General features: G+C 54.0%; 1 protein-coding gene and 1 pseudogene across 1 annotated transcript; one reads left to right on the top strand and one right to left on the bottom strand.

Moving 5' to 3' along the window:
* Positions 1 to 20831, top strand: part of LOC138102438 (zinc finger protein 850-like) — a 385524-nt pseudogene that overhangs the window by 126358 nt on the left and 238335 nt on the right.
* LOC138102414 (serine/threonine-protein kinase PAK 3-like) lies at positions 1234 to 20682 on the bottom strand (the record flags this gene model as incomplete). Its single annotated transcript, XM_069000124.1, has 10 exons — positions 1234 to 1321; positions 5990 to 6180; positions 7093 to 7289; positions 7709 to 7808; positions 8202 to 8319; positions 9085 to 9194; positions 10218 to 10266; positions 11097 to 11156; positions 11353 to 11926; positions 20604 to 20682. Coding segments are annotated over 10 exons (1566 nt in total), but the record flags the coding sequence as incomplete, so codon positions are not given.

Here is a 20831-nt window from a genome sequence, read left to right as displayed (position 1 = left end):
TATGTGGGGGAACATGGCTTCGGAGGTATTTGAGAAAGGAGAGACAATCATCCAAATTCTCCTGGAAGCCAGTTTCTCCATCAAGAAGAGCAAAGTCAAGGGACCTGCCCGAGACATCCAGTTCCTGGGAGTAAAGTGGCAAGATGGACGACGTCAGATTCCCACCGAGGTCATCAATAAGATCACTGCAATGTCTCCACCAACCAACAAGAAGGAAACACAAGCTTTCCTAGGTGCCATAGGCTTTTGGAGAATGCACATTCCTGAGTACAGCCAGATCGTGAGCCCTCTCTACCTGGTTACCCTCAAGAAGAACGATTTCCACTGGGGCCCTGAACAGCAGCAAGCCTTTGCCCAGATCAAGCAGGAAATTGCTCACACTGTAGCCCTTGGCCCAGTCAGGACAGGACCAGAGGTGAAAAATGTGCTCTACTCTGCAGCCAGGAGCAATGCTCTGTCCTGGAGCCTCTGACAGAAGGTGCCTGGTGAGACTCGGGGCTGACCACTGGGATTCTGGAGCTGAAGCTACAGAGGGTCTGAAGCCAACTACACTCCCACAGAGAAAGAGATCTTGACAGCTTATGAAGGAGTCCAAGCTGCCTCAGAAGTAATCGGCACAGAGGCACAACTCCTCCTGGCACCCTGACTACCAGTGCTGGGGTGGATGTTCAAAGGAAAGGTTCCTTCCATGCATCACGCCACCGACGCTACTTGGAGCAAATGGAGTGCCCTCATCATGCAGCGCCCCCGAATTGGAAACCCGAATCGCCCTGGGATCTTGGAAATAATTACGAACTGGCCGGAAGGTGAGACTTTTGGGTTATCTTCTGAAGAAGAAGAGGAGCAAGTGACGCGTGCCGAAGAAGCCCCACCATATAACGAGCTACCAGAGAGTGAAAGACAATATGCCCTCTTCACTAAGGGTTCCTGCCGAATTGTAGGCACTAGCCGGAAATGGAAGCCGCTGTATGGAGCCCCACATGACAAGTTGCACACGCTACTGAAGGAGAAGGTGGATCGAGCCAATTTGCTGAATTCAAAGCTGTCCAATTAGCTCCTGACATTGCTGAAAGAGAGAAGTGGCCAAAGCTCTACCTCTACACTGATTCATGGATGGTAGCCAATGCTCTGTGGGGTTGGCTGGAAAGGTGGAAGAAGGCAAACTGGCAGCGCAGAGGAAAACCAATCTGGGCTGCTGAGGAGTGGAAAGGCATTGCCACTCGGGTAGAGAAGCTATCCGTGAAAGTCCGTCATGTTGACGCTCACGTCCCCAAGAGCCGGGCTAACGAAGAACATCATAACAACAAACAGGTAGATCAGGCTGCAAAAATAGAGGTGTCCCAGATAGACTTGGATTGGCAACATAAAGGGGAGCTGTTCCTAGCTCAATGGGCCCATGATGCCTCAGGCCATCAGGGCAGAGATGCCACCTATAGGTGGGCATGAGATCCAGGGGTGGATCTAACCATGGACAGTATCTCCCAGGTTATCCATGATTGTGAGACATGCGCTGCGATCAAGCAGGCCAAGCGGGTGAAGCCCCTGTGGTATGGTGGGCAATGGTCCAAATACAAGTGTTGGGGAAGATGAAACTGGAAAGCCTTATAAATATGATTGCCTGACAAAAGATTTTGGGAATATGAAAACTATAAGCGACATCGAAATGAAAGCCACCTTTGAGATACCAAGCCTTAGTTACTGAACAACTGGAAAACAATGGTATGGCCGACTGAAGGTAATCCCCTCTTGATTGAACAATACCCTCTGCTTGTAGACAGGTCCAAGGGCCAGAGCAGACCCTACTAGCTCAGCAGAAGGGGTCCAAAGAGTAGTTTTTAGGAGTTAAAATGTGACATTCTATGGTAATGTAATAACTCTTATAGGCTGTATGTAAATGCTATAGGATTTGTACCTTGTACTAGATTAGCTAGTGAGAATTAGAATATTCAGTACAGAAGATGATTTATTGTATTGCAATGGGGACGTCAGTCTGTTTTTACTCTCTCTCTCTCTCTTTTACTTACTTACTCTGCTCTCACCTTGGGCCTGCTCTGAGCTGCGGCTGGCAGCTCCAAGAAGTGCCCCTGTACCCACGCCCTTTGCAATAAACCGCGTGTTCCAGGATCTGACTTCAGAGATCTCTCGTCTCCGTCCGTCCCGACCGTCCAACCCCCCCAAGATCCTGCAACAAGTATGGGGAGGCCTGGCAGATTGATTACATCACACTGCCTCAAACCCACCAAGGCAAGCGCTATGTGCTCACAATGGTAGAAGCCACCACTGGATGGCTGGAGACCTACCCTGTGCCTCATGCTACTGCCCGGAACACCATCCTGGGCCTTGAAAAGCAAGTCCTTTGGAGGCATGGTACCCCTGAGAGAATTGAGTCTGATAATGAGACTCATTTCAAGAGCAGCCTTATAAACACCTGGGCTAGAGAACATGGCATTGAGTGGGTGTACCACATCCCTTACCATGCACCAGCAGCTGGGAAGGTTGAGTGGTGTAATGGACTGCGTAAAACAACCTTGAAGGCACTGGGTGGGGGGACTTTCAAAAACTGGGAGGTGCATTTAGCAAGAGCCACCTGGTTAGTTAACACCCGAGGCTCCACCAGCCGAGCAGGCCCTGCCCAATCTGAACCCCTACAAACAACAGACGGGGATAATGTTCCAGTGGTGCACATGAGAGGTATGCTTGGAAAACCTGTTCGGGTTAGTTCTGCCTCGAGCAAAGACAAACCCATCTGCGGGGTTGTCTTCGCTCAGGAACCAGGTTGCACCTTGTGGTTGATGCAAAAGGATGGAGAGACCCGATGCATACCTCAAGGGGACCTTGTTTTAGGATGAACTACCCATGGCTCTGTACTTGAATCAGTATCAGCATGTATATACGTATATAATTTGGGTGATGCATGTATTTATATGGTTAAAAGAGTTCAGTTTCATGTATCATGTTAGTATGGGAAAAATTTGGGGTGGATAATGTTGGGGTTTTAGGAGTTCTCCTCCTATTTTCTTTTTCTCTTAAAGGAATTTTCCCCATAGATGTTGCCAGGGGGACAAATTACTGGGGGCTTAAGGAAAACAAAGGCCCTGGCCATAGGAGGAGGTATGCATCTCTTCCACCTAAGTTTGTGGGCAGTCAGTTCCCGGCGTTTGGACATAGAGAGAAAGAGGCTGCTTCTTCAGCTGCTTTCCTTCTACCGGAGAGACCCTGGGATCCCAAGCCCACCTTCCCTGCCCTGCTAGGAGCCAGGCTGTGGCTGCCCGCCCCTGCCATTGCTTTGAGCCTTCGCTACTCTGTAGCCCCGCTCGCCCTGCCTGCCGAGACCTCCGGGGGTTCCCACTGCAGCTCCGGAGTTCGATACATCTCGTCTGACACCTGGGAGTTGTGCTCATCCCTGCTGTTCCAGCCTGCTGTTCCCGAGGCTCCAGCCAGACACCAGGATCGGCTGCCCAGGGAGTTTTTGAAATCTTTGTTCCATCCCTTCCTGGGATCCCAGGCCGCCAGTGCCGCGTGCTCCCCGAGCTCGCTCCGGAGCGCCCCCTGCAGCCGCGGGGGAACCATCGCACCTGCCCTGCTCACCGAGAGCCGCCAGCGCCCCTGCCGGCTGCGAGCGGAACTGCACCCAAAGGGAAACGGCCTGACAGCTGAGAAGGCTGGGACTGGGTTTGGGATTGTTTGCTGTTACTGCCATAGTTATTGCCGTTTGTTTGACTGGTTATACACATAAAGATACATAATAGTAAAGAACTGTTATTCCTGTTCCTCATACCTTTACCTATAAAGCTCCGTAATTTCAAAATTATAGTAATCCAGAGGGAAGGGGGTTGCAATTTTTTTTCTTCCATTTCAGGAGAGACTCCTGCCTTCCTTAGCAGACACCTGTCTTTCAAACCAAGACACTGGGAGCAACTGGGACCACAGTGGGGGCAAATACAATCATACAGGGAGTGACTGGGTTCATACTGGAAATGACTGGAGCCACACTGGACTCTTACTGAGAGTGAAAGCAACCATCCTGGGTGTGACTGGGAGCCACTGTGACCACGCTGCGGGCAACTGGGATCTTATTGGGAGTGACTGGGACCATACTGAAAACACAGTGGGAGTGACTGTAAGCGACTGGGATGATGCTGGGAGTGACCGGGATCATACTGGGGGTGACTAGGAACCACCACTGAGGCGGCGGCGGAGCTCGGAGGCGGCCCCAGGGCAGGTGGGAGCCACGCTCGGTTCTGGCGGGGCTCGGGGCTGGCTGCGGGCGGAGGGGGCGGCAGGGGGCTGGGGCGGGTTCGTTGTGCCGTGTGGGCGCCGTGTTCGCCCTGGCGTGAGGGCGCTGCGGGAGCGGCTGCCCGCGCTCTCCTTGCCGCTGATGCCTCAGCAGGAGCCGGTGCCGGAGCAGCGCTGGCTCGTCCCGGCTGCTGTAGGTAGGACAGAGGTGGCTGCTCTGTCCCCAGGACTGTTCCTTGGAAGGTTCAGACTTCCCGATCTGCCCTCCAATATTTACACACCCGTTTTGTTTGTTTTACTAAAACAAAGCAATATTAATAACTCCATTGAGTCTTTGTTCTTCTTCTCTAAGTTCAGGAATTTCACACGGCCTTGGCTGAGCAGCAGTCCATGGCAATCAGTAACATTTTCTGGAAGTGATAGTTTCTTTCACTCCTTCCTACCTACAGCTCCCTGGCCCTATCTAAAGCAGATTCACGGGCTTGGTTTGTTTAAGTCACATTCACCTTATTCCTTTCCCCCCTCTCACTGCCGGAGCCCCTCCCCTGCTTGCGCTCGCAGGTGCCACCGAATGCGTGTCCCGGGATCGCATCTCCCCGCCCGCAGCCTCCAGCGCCCGCCCTGTCCCGGGCTGGCCCTGCGCTGGCAGCAGCGAGCCCGACAGAAACCAATGCCCGCGGGGCCACCAGCGCCGGGGCTCAGAGCCGTGCAAGGGACGCTTTGGTTTGCAGGGACGGAAGGGCCTGGGCTCCTCCCCTGCCCCGTTTGACTTGGGTTAGGATTCAATATTTTGGCCAACGTGGGAGGGGAAAAGGCGTGGTTTTTCTCCAGCACTGGGCGGGTTTTTGCCTCGCCTGGAGCACTTGGGCCTTCCCCGGGCCCCCTCGGCCCCCTTGCAGAACCAGTGGCATTTCCCACCCCACGAGGTTTGTAAACAAGAGTCGGCTGCAGTCGAGAAGGCTCCAGGCGCCTCCTTCCAGGCTGACTCTGCCGATGCTGAGGCTGCTCTGGGCTCTGCCGGGGCTCTGCTGGGGCTCAGCTCTGGGCAAGGCTGGGCCCGCTCTCCCCTCGCATTGCTCCGGGCAGCTGAGTCACAGGGGGACAAGGAAGGGACACGTCAAGGGACTTGAGGTTTAACAGAGTTTTTATTCAAAAAACTGCCATAACTACCAGGCTGTCCTAACCACCATAACTAACTAGCAGTGCTAACTACCGTAACTATCCACTTGTCCTAACTACTATAACAAAAAGCTGTCCCCAGGTGAATCACATCCTCCGCTGCTCCTTCAATTGCTTTGCTGCAGCGATCAGAGGGCTCAGGCTGGAGAGAGGCTTGGCTGATGATAAAAATGGATGCTGCCCAAAGGATGAAAAAGAAAGAAATCAACTGTTACTTTCCCAAGTCAAGCTCCTCACAGGCTCTGTTGCATCAGGACAAAGGGGATGGTTTGAAACTCAGGAGAGGGAAGCAGGCTCAGATTAGATCTGAGGCAGAAGTTTTTTATCAGAAGAGTGGGGAAACACTGGCAGAGGGTGCCCAGAGATGTGGGAGGTGCCTCCTCCCTGGAAACATCCAGGCTCAGGTCAGGCAGGGCTCTGAGCCACCTGATCTGCTTGAAGATGTCCCTGCTCCTTGTGGGGCACCTGGTCCAGATGACCTGCAAAGGACCCTGCCAAGCCAAACCAGGCAAGGATTCTGCTGGCTTTGCATGTGAAAAGCAGCGAGACTGGACACTATTGGAGGGGGCCCCACAAGAAAACCCCTCCCTCGCGCTGCTCTTTCCCCTGCAGCCGCTTCGCATCCACCTGCAGCAGCTCCTGGGCAGACCAGCGCCGCTCCTCGTCCGGCTCCAGGCTGCACTCCAGGAAGTCCCGCAGCAGAGCCGACAGGCGCCTGGGCTCCTGCAGCTGCGGGGTCCCGTTCTGCCGGATCAGACAGCGAGCCTGCGCGGAAAGCAAACACTTGTGAAAAAGCTCTGCCAGCTTCCTTCACACCCACGAGTGCTCACAGCGACCCCGGTTTCTCAGCCCCAGTCTCCAGGGACACTTTCCTCCCTGGCAGAGATGCTGCTCAGAGCTCATTTTTCTATGCCAACCAAAAAAGCCAAACACTGCTGCAGCCACAGCCATTCCAACATCCAGATGATCTTGCCTTGAGAGCCAATGTCATTGGCTGACTTTGTTAGTTGGAACCTCCATCAGAAATAGCCCATTTTGCTTCTCCAAATACGGACACCAGCTTTACAGGCCATTTGCAAGAGTCACTGTGGTCTGCCTGTGTTATTTCCAAGGATTCTTACATCAAATACATCCCTGCAGTGCCACTGACACTCAAGTAAATGCATTCAAGATGTTCCATCCCAGAAACTGCCAGGCAAGGAACCCGAGGTTTGGGTTGCTGAAAGCTCAGCCTTGGTGACATGGAGAAAGTAGCTTGGGCGAGGAAAGAAATATGTTCGACTATGGGGATGTTAAATAATCATCTTCATGTTTTGGACAAGTTTCCCAGTGAGAAGAGTCGGGGGAGTTCATCTCGCAGAACCTCTTTCAGAAACTCCTTCAGAAAACTTGTTGGGTTTGGGTGTGGGGTTTGGGGTTGGTCTGGGGTTTTCTGCAAGATAAGGTTAGAGCTGATGCTCTGGCTTCATGTTTTCAGGTCATCCTTGCAGACAGAAGAGCTGCAACAACTTAAAACCCAAAGCAAATTCTGGAGACTGCAGAATATTCGTCTGTGCTCAGGCTTGAATCCTCTGGGAATTCCCTTCCCGATGGGCAGAGCCCTCTGGCTGCTCCTCCCAGGGCGGGGTCCCTCTGTGCTCACAGGCCTCTGCAAACTCTGGGAAATTTGCCTCTTACCATGGCCGCCGTGTGCTCGAAGTAAGGAGGTTCTCCTTCCACCATCTCGATGGTCACAATGCCCAAGGACCAGATGTCCACCTTGGGGCCATAAGGAGAACTGGTCACAACCTCTGGGGCCATCCAGTGAGCAGTGCCCACCATGGAGCTGCACTGCTCCTGCTCAGGGCTCAGCTGAGCGCAGAGGCCAAAATCAGCTGAGGACAGAAACAAACACTGTCAAAGGCAGCTGGAATGAGGAAACCAAGCACAAAGATTGCCCACTCTCAGTCTGAGAATGCACTGCTGAATCCAGCTGGAAATGTCCTCAGGGCTGTAGCCAAGGCAAGATGGAAGTGGACCCTTAAAGGAACCCTCAGCTTTCAGGCAGTGGCTTTTAGTGATTCCCTTGAAGCTTCAGATTCCAACTCCCACCCCTCTGCAAGGGCCACACCCAGAGCAAAGCCACTGCTGACACCCTGCTCCTCTCCTGAGCTCTCTGCATGGGGCAGCCGCTCTCAGCTGGCAGCAGGGGCCGAGCACCGCCACCAGCAGCACTTGTGGGGCTCTGGCCGTCACTGGGAAGCAGCCCCACAGCCGCAGCCCGGGAGCGCCGTGCCTGACCAGGAACACCCACCCAGCTTGACAGAGCCGTCCGTTGCCAGAAGGATGTTGGAGCTCTTCAGATCTCTGTGGATCACCCGGTTTGAGTGGAGGAAATCCAGGCCCTGCAGACACTGAGAGAGAGCAAGAAACACGAGGGTGGAAATCCATGGCCGGAATACAGAACACAAGAAAGGACATTTTAGAATTCTGCCAGCAGCAGCTTTGCTGTGCCAGGCCAGGAGTGCAGTGCAGACAAGCTCCGGGCAAATGGTTCAAGGCAAAGCTGAGAACAGCAAATCAAATCAAAAAAGACAGAGAGTCCCACAAAGAGCAGGAAAGAGGACAAGAGCAGAGTGGAAGTGCAGTGACACTGGCAGGCCATTCACTTCAGAGGCTCTTTCTTCTGCAGCTCATAAAAACAACACAGAAACAAAGCTCTGAGCATGGAGTCACTCCTGTTCTCAGGCCCTGCTTGGAAGGAGCATTGTGTCCAAGCCATGGGAAGCACGAGCAGGATCCCTCACCTCCCGACTGACAGCTGCCATCTCTCCTTCAGCCATGCGTGTCTGTCTGACAACGTCCTGCAAAGTTCCTCCATCCATGTATTCCATCACCAGCCAGAGATCTTCATCAACAAGGAAGCTGGAAGAGGCAAACAATGGCGTGGAGATGAACGTGCACTGCTCAATTCTCTGATGGAAAAGCCTTGAGTGGAGTTTTGTTTCCAGGTCACTTGTAAATGAGGACAGAATCCGATGCAGAGACATTCCTGCCAGGCTGCACAGTCCTTGGGATCTGCACAGTCTAAAGGAGAAGGAGACGCCTGTGGGAAAGGAGAGGCCTTAGATGGCAAGCAGGTGAAAAATGCAGTTTAGCAGCAGCCCAGATCAATGTGGAAGCACAACACTTGCCCCCAGCTGGTTCAGCATCTGAACTCAGCAGTTCCACCATTCCCTCCAGAACAAGGCAACACAACTTCCAGAGTTATCCAGGGCAGGAGGCCGTGCAGCACTTAGGACAAAAGTGGTCAAGTGTTTGGAAAATCTTGCAGAAAGTCCCTTCAGAAACAGGCAATGCCATTGCAAAATGGGCACATGAGACATTTCTGGAAACAAGGACCTGGTCTTCCTGGCATCTGCAGCAATGGAAAAGAGTTGGGAAGGAGAAACCAAGGGAAATAATTTCTGACAGGGTTTATCAGCACTTGTTGTAAGACCGAGGATATGGGGTCAGCTTGAAGGAAAAACCAAACCAAAGCAACAAAAGCACACAGAGGGAGTGAACTCACAGGCTGTTGTTTTGGGAAGCTACGGCCGGGTGAGGCTTTTTCAAAACAGGCTACAGACTGCGGATGCCAGGAGAGATTAACGCAGGGCCCGTGCACGGGATAAGAGCTGAAGCACTCACCTGTCCAAAAAGCTGACAATGTTGGGGTTCTTCTTGTCCTTCAGGACCAGGATCTCATTCACAGCTCGTTCCCTGTTCTGCCCTCTGAGACTCATTTTCTTTATGGCCACCTGAAAGGACATTGCAGCCCTTGAACTGCAGGAGTCTGGGGCAGGAGGCCGCAGCAAACACGGAGCGAGTCTTTGTGGAGCGACAGAGCCGGGCTGTGCCAAACTGCCTTGGGATGGGACACCCGGGCTCAGCAAGTGACATTCCCACAGCCCATTTCTCTGCTCGCTGCGGGGCCGCTTACAGGACACAGGGCCAGAGACATTTGGCCTTGGAAGCTCTGCAGAAATGGGCCCTCAGCTCTCAGCCTCAAAGCTCTCACAGCATTCTCTGCACCTGCAGTCTTCTCAAACCGCCTTAGTTTACCACCACTCTCATTATCATTCAAACACATTTTGCAAGCAGGAAGTAATTCTGCTTCTGTGAAAACAGAGCAAAACAGCCGGGAACCCTTTAGCAATCCTGGGGGATTTGGTCATGATTTCAAACGCAACTGCTCTGTTTGGGATTGCACAACAGAGCAAACACGCACAAACATTGCTCAGATGATCCCTGTCACGGGCTGTCACTGACACCAGACCCAAACACAGCTGCAGCGTTTAGGAGAGAGCTTTGCTCTGCACATCCATCTTCTCATTCCTCTCCCTCTCTCTGGGAACAGCTGCAGTAGGACTAAAACCCCAAACTGATCCCGAGAAGGATCACTCCTTCATTAGGTCTTGAGGTACCCTTTGAAGATGAAATGCAGGATGGAAAAACTGCTAAACAGTGTTCCTGTCCGAGGCTGGGATGAAGATAAATTAGGCCTCAGCCTCCACCAGCTGATGCACTGATGTTTTCAGATATGAAGACCAAGCCAGCGTGTCCTGCTCTGACAAACACCGCTGCCCTCCTTGCATTCCTTTGGGCACTTCAGAAGGCTCAAGTCTGTCCCAGCCGTGCTCTGCAGGCTGACACTGCTGTGCCTTCAGAGGAACAGCCTGTGCAGGAAAGCTCTGCTGGCCCCCCAAAGCTGCAGCCACAGCTCCCAGCAGAGGGGAAAGCCCTCGAGAGCTGCCTGACGCACTGGGCGTGGTGACACTGACCTCTCCTCCAGTGGCCCTGTCGAGTCCTTTATAAACGGTTCCAAAAGCCCTGGAGACAGAACAGCAGAGAAGAAAGAAGCAGCACTTTAGACCCTGGGAGTGAAAGCCAGCCCAGACAGGAGATCTCTGCTGCCTGCAGCGTTTACAAAACACCTGGGTGCATCGACCCTTCAAACAGCAGCGCAGCAGCCACCAGCCCTGTGCCACACAAGGTGTGCGAGAGAAAACTGAGGCCCAACATGAAGGAAAAGGGCTGGAGCAAATCCCAAATGTCCACACTGAATTACTTTAGTCCAAAACCTAGGGTGGGAGCAGGTGTCTAAAGAACTGGAAAAGAATGTATTTCATCCTTTTCCATTTCCTGCCTACGAGCTGCAGGATCCACAAGGGCCCTGCCATCAGGCAGCTGATGCATTTTCCCCTCGAGTGCAGCACCTCTGTGTCTGTTACTGAATGTACGGGGTTTACTACCTGTGCTGAAAAGAGCACTTATTAGTTCATCTCTGGTTTCTGTTTCTAAACTGTTATGTTGATAATCCTGACCGGTAGATATTTTTGGAAGCAAACTATTTGAAAGGAATCTTCTTGAGAACTGTTTTCTGACAGTCACCAGATGGTGAGCTGCTCTTTCAGGCAATCAAATTCCAGGGACAGAACATCTTCCAGGTCCTGCTCCTTGCTGCAGGCAGGACACTGCTGGCCTCAGGGGCCTCTGACGGTGCCTTCTGAGCACAGTTACCAATTCTGATCAGGACTGAGAGACAGCAGGATCGTGGCCCAGTGTCTGAAGCTGTTTGCAGCTTGCCTGGCTTCTCACTTGATCCTGCACCAGCAAATACCTGGCCCCTGCTTGTGCAGAAGTAACTGCCGGGCACTTACCCTTGGCCAACCTGCTCCAGTTCCAGGTATTTCTCGGCAGGCTCCCCCACGCTCACGGTGCTCCCTGAAAGAAACCACATGGAAGACGCTCCCTCCCAGATGGAGACCCCGCCTTGCAGCAGGGCCAAAATGCAGCCCCACTCCCTGGGGCCGGGAGCCCCTTGCTCTCAGCTGGGCAAGGACAATAAATGACTCTGTGACATTCAGCTGCACAGCAAGCCTGGGTGCAGCTGATGCTGAGACACACACGCAGCACCCTGCTCTGGCACACAGCAGCACAGCAGACGTACTCAGCTGCATCAGGCACCACTCCTCTCTGCCCTCTGGCTGCAGGGCTGTGCTGCTGTCAGAATGTTCAGCCCAGGATCCCCCACCAGAGGGAGGTTCAGTGTCCTCTTCCCAACCAGAGGGAGGTTCCCCATCCTCTTCCCAAAATGCAGCAGGTTCCTGGTCTTCTTTCCAAGCCATGGGACGTTTCCCGTCTTCTTCCCATGCTGGGAGAATTGCAGCCTCCTCTTCCCAAGTCCCACGATGTCCTCTGTCCTCGTCCCACACTGGGAGATGTCCGTCGTCCTTGTCCCATGGCACTGGAGCCTCGCTGTCCTCGTCCCACACCGGGTGATGTCCACCATCCTCGCCCCACACCACAGGAGCTTCACTGTTGTATTCCCAAACCGTGGGATGTTTGCCCTCATCTCCCAGGACAGAGGGAAGTTCACCATCATCCCCCAGAACAGCGGGAAGTTCACTGCTGTCTTCCTCCTCTTTGGCCTCCTCTTTGGAGGCACAGGGAGCCAGAGGAGGAGCTGATGCTGCTTTTGTGCCCTGTGGACAGATGGTAGCGTGAGGGACGGGAAGTTCTCTCTCAGTTATCGCCTTATTTATCCTCAGCTACACATCCAGCTGCACTAAGCAGAAATGGGATTCAGGGCTGTTCAAACTAGGAATGGGCTAAAGTCGACATTGCCACTTATTGCTGGGCATTCCATATTCCACCGTGGCTAAAGCCAGCAAGCAATCTTCTGCCTGCAAAACCAGACCTGCAGCTCTTCAAAAGCTCTTCAGCAGAGAAGGAGAAAAGTGCCAGGGATCCCTTTGCTGCTGCTGCTGCTGCTGCTGCAAAGACACTGGCAGGAACTTTCCTTCAGCCTCCCAGGCTGGCGCTCGACTGCCACACGCCAAGCTCACAACTCTCTGCACAATTCCGACCACCAAAGGTTCCTTTCCCACTCACCGAAGGAGGAGCTGCTCGGGATCCACGTGTGAGGTGCCCTGCAACGGGACAGGCAACACGAAGCAGATGCTGTTAGGAAAAACCTGCCCGTGGTGGGAACTCCCACGGAGCAAGGACAACCCGAGAGAGCATTTTGCTTCCACAACATCCCTCCAGGAGCCACAGTCCCTTCGCACAGCAAGCAAGAGAACAGCACAGAATCCTGGGCTGTGTCAGCTCTTGGCTGCAGCAGCCAACGCAGGGAGTTCCAGGCTCCGCTGGCACAGACTCTGCGCTTGAGGGAACAGAACCCCCCCGGCTCCATTGCAAATGCTGTGCACGCCCCGCTGGCTGCAGACACCCCCTTTTTCAGCTGCAGCTGCTGGCAGGAGCTCTCCCAAACCAACGGTGTCTTAATGGCAATTTGGTTACAAAGGCAGCTCAGTTCCAGTGGGAGAACAGAAAGCACACAGCAAGCCCGAAGGCACCGACGCTGCAGCCAGGGAAAACCTCGACTTACGTGCCAAGTGGGCTAAAAAATACCCCGAATAAGCCACAGAGTACAGAGTGCAAACTGCAGCAACCGCTTGCTGGATCATTTTGGCCGTGCTGCACACGTGGCAGACTGTACCCCTGCAAGCACAGAAGGACACCCGGCAGGGGCTGGGCTGGCTGCTGAGAATGCCTCGGGCAGGAGGATCCTCCGGCAACCAGCGGGCGCCCAGAGCCGCTCTGGACACTGAGGGCTCCGTGCCCACAGCAACGGGAACACGGCGAGGACGCGGCAGCGTTCCCGTGACATCACAGCAGCAGCTCCCGCAAGAACCGCCCGGAAGGTTCTCCTCTGTCACAAAGGAGCACAAAGGATCCTCCCGGGGCACAGCCTGTTGCTCAAAGCATCCAAGAGGAACCCAGAAAATGCAGCAGACAAGGACAGCCCATAGCCAAGCCTGAACAACGAAATCAAAGCCATGCACTGATGCTCCGAATTAGGGGCGGGAGTCGGGAGGCTGCAGGGCTTCCCAAGGAGCCGGAGGCAGCCAACACGCAGGGCTGGGCAAGTCGGGCCGGGAGCAGCGGAGAGCTTTGTTTCCCTTCTCAGCTGAATGGCGGCTCGGGCCGGGCCCGTTCCAGGGCTGTTCCTCAGCTGCGGCTTTCCCCTCACGCAGCCCGGGGGGCGCTGGGAGCGCGGGGCGAGGCTGGGCCGTGTGCAGAGCCCGCCCCTCGCTGCGATTGGGCGGTGCTGCCGTCAGTCGTGGTTCTGGCGCGCTGATTGGTCGGAGCGGGGAGCAGCCCGGGCCCGGAGCCGCCGGCAGGGCGGCCGTGGCGCAGCAGAGGCGCCATTGGCGGAGCGTCTGTGCGGGCCCGGGAGCGGCGGCGGCGGCCGGAGCCCGGTGAGGCGGCGGCGGAGCTCGGAGGCGGCCCCAGCGCAGGTGGGAGCCGCGCTCGGTTCTGGCGGGGCTCGGCGCTGGCTGCGGGCGGAGGGGGCGGCAGGGGGCTGGGGCGGGTTCGTTGTGCCGTGTGGGCGCCGTGTTCGCCCTGGCGTGAGGGCGCTGCGGGAGCGGCTGCCCGCGCTCTCCTTGCCGCTGCTGCCTCGGCAGGAGCCGGTGCCGGAGCAGCGCTGGCTCGTCCCGGCTGCTGTGGGTAGGACAGAGGTGGCTGCCCCGTCGGCGGGAGTGTGCGGGAAAGTTCCCGTGGCCAGAGGTTTGTGTCCCCAGAGGAGCCGGAGGAGTCCTGTAAAAGGAACTTTATTCCTGGAGCAAGGGAGAGGCCACGGGGCATTTCCCGTGGGGTCTGTCCAAGTGTTGGAGGACGCAGCCTCCTTTTTATGCCGATTTCGCCGGCCGCATCTCCGTGTCCCTTTCCCCCGTGGCTGAGGTCCTTGGAAGGTACAGACTTCCCGATGCGCCTGCTGCATGTGCCCCTTAATGTGCACCCCCACTTTGTAGAACATCCGGTAATCATGGCTCTGTGGAGTCCTTGTTCTTCTTCGGGAAGTTCAGGAATTTCGCAGGAGCTTGGCTGAGCCGCGGTTCCTGTCAGCTAGTAACACTTTTCTGAAATTTTATGGTTTCTCTCGTTACATCCTTACCTCCAAGTCCCTGGCCCTATCTCCAATGGGATTCACAGCATCTGTTTCTAAAGACACGTTCATTTTTTTCCTTTTAATCCCCCCTTCTTATTTTTTCAGTACTTTTCTTTACAAACTTTAAAAATGCCTTAATCTGTTTTTCCTGGGCCTTCTTTGGTTTTGGGATTATTCTCAGTGACCTCATTCTGTGTCCTTTTGTGGCCGTTTCTGGGTCAGGAGGCCTGGCTGCCACCTGCATGCCCTTGATCCCCTGCTGAATGAGCTGCACTGAGCAAGGTGTGGTGCATGGTAAAAAGATGAGACTTGCTATAGCACCTGAGAGGAGAAACAGCATTGGTTTAACCCATGGTCTGCCAGGGGACCACGAAAACGTGTCCCATTCCCATCCTTTCCACATTTGGAGCGGTACATGAGCTGCTTTCTTCTTTCCTTTGTTCTTGTTTCACCACTTTTCCTTGGCCATCTCTTTGACAAGGGCAGTTTGAGTAATTTAATTTTCCACAACCTCCTGGTCCTTCTGAGAGAGAATCTGATGCCATCCCAGGGTGAAATGTGGCGTTGCTCATAGGAGTGGATTGGTGGGTGAGAAGGTCAGGAGCTGGAGCTGTGTGCTTGGTTATGATTTGGGGGACAGCTTGTAATCTAATGATGCATTGAAGTGATCAATGGGTTCTCTGGCACCTGGTATGAATTCGTTTGGGTTCCCAGGGGCTGCTCCATGGTGTTGTAGGATTTGTTCTGGTGGCCGTTCATCTTTTCCCCATTTTTGGGCACTCCCAGAAATGCCAGGGATGCATCAATTGACCACTTTTCTCTGATTAAATCATCACATCCTTGGATTCCCAAGTGATTTCGCTGACCTTGTGTCAGCAAAAGCAGCCCAGTGGTCAAACGCACCCTGTATAACCCAGACAGTGCCAGCAGATGTTGGAGTGGGGAGAGGGATGATTCCCCCCCGCTTTTGTGAGTGAAGTTCTCCCAACATTCTCCGTTTGCTGTTTTCCTTTGCAGCTTCAGGGATTTCTGTTGCAGAGTCCGAGATGCTCAGTGTGGGCTCTGCCTTTAGCGATGCAAATTCCATCTGTGCAGGGAGGCAGAGCTTGGGGTGAGGGGCAGAGGGAATCAGCCCAATTCCTCTGGCAGGCAAGGAGAGCCTGGGACATTGTGCACACTTCCCGCAGCAGAGTTAATTTGCATTTCTAAAGCTCCTCTGCTGGCTGCCTGGAAGGAAACTTCTCTTCCGGGGCAGCCATCAGGTGACTTTCACGTGTCACCCCCAAAAGCGGCTTTCTTTTTTTTAAAATGTTTTTTTTAACTGTTTATGAGTTAAAGGGTCTCCTTTAAAGCTCTTCCACTTTTGCAAAATGTAACCGAAATGTGAACATTGAAAAACCCGTTCCAAAATTCTGCCATCACTAACAGCCACACACACACGTAACAGAAAAAACCCCACGCAATAAAGATTTTTGCTGCTTCTTGTCCTAAGAATAAAAATTGACACACCCCTGGCCCAGACCCATCTGACAATATCAAAGTAGGATTATTAAGAAAACGCCTTCTAATTTTGTAAACTTGTTACCAAAACTGTGGGTAGGACACAAACTCTCCAACAACCTTTTTAGGGTTAGAGGATCAAGACTGAAGAAAATGAATACAGAAGCTAAATTTTTAGCAATATAACATTGAACATTTATTAGTAGAACAAGGGTACAAATCACAGCCTGGGGCGCTTGGCAATGTTGCCAGAGGCGCCCTCCATTCATTTTACTGTGGGCTGAAGTACTCTCCTGAACTGTTACATATTCATTAACCCAGAAAGGAATTTACACTTCCCTCCCCTTTCCCCCTGTCCCGTTTCTGCCCCTTCCCCCAGCAGGACACCGCCTCATTCCTCTGGATCGCTTCAGAACTGCAGACAGGCCCCCTCTCTCCGGTGCCTCCGCAGTCTCCAGCCTCATTTGCAGCTGCCAGTTCCCTTGGGCGGTGTGAGCTCTGATGAGGTAACAATCTTCCTGGGATGCATGCGGTTTATCTTCTTTGTTTCTCTAAGATGTCTTAGATTCCTGGCTCTGTAGTTTCTCAGCTCAAAAGACATTTATTACCATGTGTTTATTAATACATTTCTTAACATACTACAACTATTTCGAAGTTACAGTTATCTTAATCTTGTTTCTACTTAACTACATTTTACTGTAACACTCTTTCTACACAATCCATCATCACTTCTAAATGTTTGAATCATATATGTGAAAGACAACATTTATCATTCACTCATTTATCACACCAGGGTAAGGAATTGAAAACATGGATTCCAGGGGAGATAATTGAATATTTGCCCTGGGTCTGGCTCTTCTTCTTGCCAAAGCCAATGGCAGCAGCCGTACCTGTGGCATCTTGGTTTCTCCCAGCAGCTTCAGAAGGTGTTTCTTTATTTCCCCATTCATTCTTTCTACCCGACCCGAACTGTGGGGGTGCCAGGGCGTTTGGAGGTCCCACTGTGTTCCTAAAGCAGCCAGAACGGCCTGAAGGATCTTTCCTGTAAAATGAGTTCCCCTGTCTGAGTCCATTGCTTCCACAATCCCATATCTTGGAATTGTTTGTTCCAAACATGCCTTAAGAACTGAGGCAGGGATTGCTGAAGCAGTCGGAAATGCTTCTGCCCCGCTGTGAGCTGCCATGCTGTTAGCAGAAGACATTGAAGCCTTCCTGCTCAGGGCATTTCAGTGCCAGGCTCTTCCAAGCACCCCCAGCTCGGCCCTTTGAGCTGAGCATGCGGGCGCTGAGCTGCGCTTTGTCTCCTTCCCTTTCCTTAAGAGCAGCGTGTCTTGTCACTCTTTTCCCTTCTGCTGCCCTTGCAGCCCCATCCCTAAACACCTTTTCTCCCTCAGGCCAGGGAATGTCTGGTAAATCTCTCCTAGGCCGGCTCTGGAGCTCTGTCACTTGGCTGCAGCCATGGGTTTCTTGCCAGCCCCGTGTCCAGGGCCGTTCAAACAGGAGGCTGGGTTCAACCCTTGCCCTGTCCTCAACTCTGAATCCTCCTGTTCCATCCAACAAGTTTCATTCTGTAAGAACCCAGCGCTGCTCATCCATTTAGAAGCTCCTTTGGTTAACAAAGCTTTACCTTGATGCCAGGCTTGAACAATGAGAGATTCTGCTGCTGTCAGTTTTCAGGCCTCAGTTCCCATTAAAGCCGGGGCTGCACAATTCTGCAATAAGACAATGAGGCCACTCTCTGGCCACTGGGTGAAACATTTGAGCCCAAGAATTCCTTTGGCATGGCCCTGTTTAACATCCACATGCAATTCAAATGGTTTTTCCCTGTCTGGGAGGGCCAGGGCAGGAGGCTCAGTTAATCTGCTTTTGAAGCCTTGAAAATTGTGCTTTTCTGCTGGTGTCCATGATGGGGTTTCTTGCCTGGCAGGAGAGGAGAGTTGTAGGGAGAGATGCCTGGCTCCAGAAGCGCTGCCTTTAGCAGGGACTCAGTAAGAGGCTGTAACCCCTTCCTTGCCTCCCTTGGAACAGGGTATTGCTTTTAGACACCACTTGTCCTGGATGCTCCAGAGGAATTTGGAGAGGCTCCATATCTGATTTTCCCTATTTCCGTGGGGCTGCCCACACTTCTGGGTTCACTTCAGCAGAGGCCTTCGCAGACATTTGACACCAAGGTACAGCAGCATTAGCCTTTGTATCTCCTTTGACAATGTTAATTTGCATTCCCACTTTAGCCACCAAATCCCTTCCCAGTAAATTACAATCACAATTAGGAACAAACAGAAATTGATGCATTTCAAACCCATCCCCCACATCTACTGATAGTGGTTGAATAAAACACACCTGGCAATCTTTCCCACTTATTCCCTGGATAATGAAAGAACTTCTTGACAATTTCCCCCCTTAGGTGTCAGATTCAGAGTGGATCGAGAGGCCCCTGTGTCCATCAGGAGCGGCCTCGTCTCGATCCGGACGCGCCCTGAATGTTCTCAAGGGCTCTGGTGCGGTGGGTCCCTGGTCTGCTGGGAGCTCTGCCAGCCCTGACAATCCATGTCCATGTGGGGTGGACTTGCTGGTGCTGAGGGTGCTGCTGTCTGTGCTTGCAGTGTCCTTCTGGCCTGCAGATGGACCCCTGATTCCTTGCCAGGGGCTGTTTGGGTGGGCTCTGCCGTGCCGAGGAGGGCAATGCCTGTGCCAGGTGCTTGTGGCCACCGCCGTCCCCTGGGTGCTGGGGCCCCCTTGGGCCCTGCGGTTCATCCCTGGGGGGCTGTAGAAACTCTGCCATGGCCTTTGCCTTCACCTTGGCCTTTTGCTCATCCCTTCTTGCATTCCCCTGCTGAGCCTTTCTGGCCAAGTGCTGCAGGGGCTTCTTGTGCCTCTCCTGGAGCCCCCTCAGTGCCTGTGGGTGCTCATCCTCTGACAGCTGCTGAGCTTTCTGCAAAATCATTCGTTTCTCCAGTGACCCAAACAAGATCAATGAAAGAAAATCCTGATCCTTCCACATCCCACAGCCTCCTGGGGGCCGGGGGCCACTGCCGGCCCTGCCCGGGGGGTGTTGGGGTCAGGCAGTGCCCGGCGCTGAGCCCCGGCTGCCCCACAGCCCCAGCCCGGCCCCGCAGCTCCCCACAGGCCCCCAGCCCGTGCTGCCCTGTCCTGCTGCTCCCCACCACAGAGAAACCCCCTGAAATCCTGAGCTTCTTTTTCTGTCCTGTCCTGGAACGCGGGGATACAAAAGATCTGGATCAGCTGGCAAATGTTGAGGATAAGATGGCGCTGAAAAGCATCCCTGTCCTCACTTTTTTCTCTTCCTCCTCTTTTCCATCTTCCTTTTCCTTTCTTACCACATAGATTCCTCCTGCTGCTGTTTGCCTTAACCATATTCCTGCACACTCCCTTCAACCAATCCCTTCCCAGCACACCAACACCATCCGTCCCCTGTTGCTGGGACCCCTTCTCGACTTCCCTTTTTACCCCCGCTGGGTGTCCATGTCCTTAATTAGCTCTGGGAGAATGTGCAAACTGCCTCAACATTGTCCCCTTTTGATTAGGAAACGATGTCCATGGTTCTGTTCAGGCTTTGTTGTTGTTCTGGAAGTTGAGGAATTGAGCAGGAGCTTGGCTGAGCAGCAGTGTGTGTCAGTCAGTGCCATTTTGTGGAGCTGCTGGTTTGTGCTGTCACTTGCTTGTGTGCAAGTGCGTGTGGCTGTGTCCGAGCAGATTCAGAGCATGTGTTTGTAAGGAGGCGTTGGTGTTGTTGGTTCGCTGGGGGTGCCCGGTTTTCGGGCCATCCCCCCTGGAGCAGGGTGTCCCCCCTTGGTGCAGGCGCGGCCCTCAGGCAGCGCTCAGCCAATCAGAAGGCGCGGCGCTGGTGACTCAGCAGTTGCCAGGCAGAGCCGCAGCGCCCGGCGCTCCCCAGCTGGAGCCCACGTGTGGCCCGGCCTTGGCGCCCCCCGCCAGGGGAATTTGGGGAGGTGGGAGGGGGGGAGCGCCAAGGCCGGGCCGGGCCGTGCTGTGCTGGCAGAAGTGGCTGCGGCGGGGGCCGAGTGCGGGCAGGAGCGGCCGAGAGCCCAGCGCTGCCCCAGCCCGAGCTGCCGCAGCTGCATCGCTGCTCGTGCTGTGCGATCCGAGAGCTCTGGGGGGCAGAGCGAGCCAGGGCTGGGTGCTGGGCCTGGGGGGAGCAGGAGAAAGGCTGGAGGAGCAGGGCTGGAGACCAGAATGGTGAAACGATGGCCGTGGGAGCAGCAGGTGGGATTCTGCAGGAGAAGGAGTAGTGTGAGGAAGAGGCGTGTGAGGAAGAGTAGGGATAGAGGAGGAGGAGGAGGAGGAGCAGGAAGAGGAGGCACCGCAAGGTTCCAGCACTCGCTGTATCTGCAGCCTCCCCCCAGCCCCAGGAGCGTTGTCCTCCCCCCCCCATCCAGCAGGTGATCAGGGAGGGGGATCCATGATTTTCCAGGGGGTAAATCTTGGTGTTTCTGAGGTTTCTTGGGGTCCATGTTGGTGCTTTGGATTTTTTGTGGGGGCTGAATGTGTTTATATTCTGGAGGATGTTTTGTCTGAATCTTGATGTTTTGGGCGTTTTGGGTCTGTGTCTTGATGTTTGGGGGCATTTTGGGCTGAATCTTGGTGTTTTGGAGGTTTTTACAGACACAAGATGCCTGGTGATGGACCTGGGCAGGAGAAGCCCCCAACCCAAGGCGCTCACCCCTTGTTTTTTCCCCAATCCAGGATTTGTCATTCCCAAGGCGTGGCCGGATGGAGGAGGAGGAAAAGCCCCGGAGATGCTGCACGAGGAGGGGCTGCAAACGCAGCCCAGAGAGATCCAAGGAGAAAAGAGCCCCCCTGTGCCGGGAAGGCAGCCGGAGATCCAGGCAGAGCTCAGAGCTGGTGGAGAAGCCTCAGGGCAGGGAGAAGCCCCACAAGTGCCCGGAATGTGGGATGG

This window comes from Aphelocoma coerulescens, unplaced genomic scaffold (assembly GCF_041296385.1).
Source record: "Aphelocoma coerulescens isolate FSJ_1873_10779 unplaced genomic scaffold, UR_Acoe_1.0 HiC_scaffold_75, whole genome shotgun sequence".
In the NCBI taxonomy this organism is placed as follows: Eukaryota; Metazoa; Chordata; class Aves; order Passeriformes; family Corvidae; genus Aphelocoma; species Aphelocoma coerulescens.
This window is presented reverse-complemented; position numbering and strand designations above follow the sequence as displayed.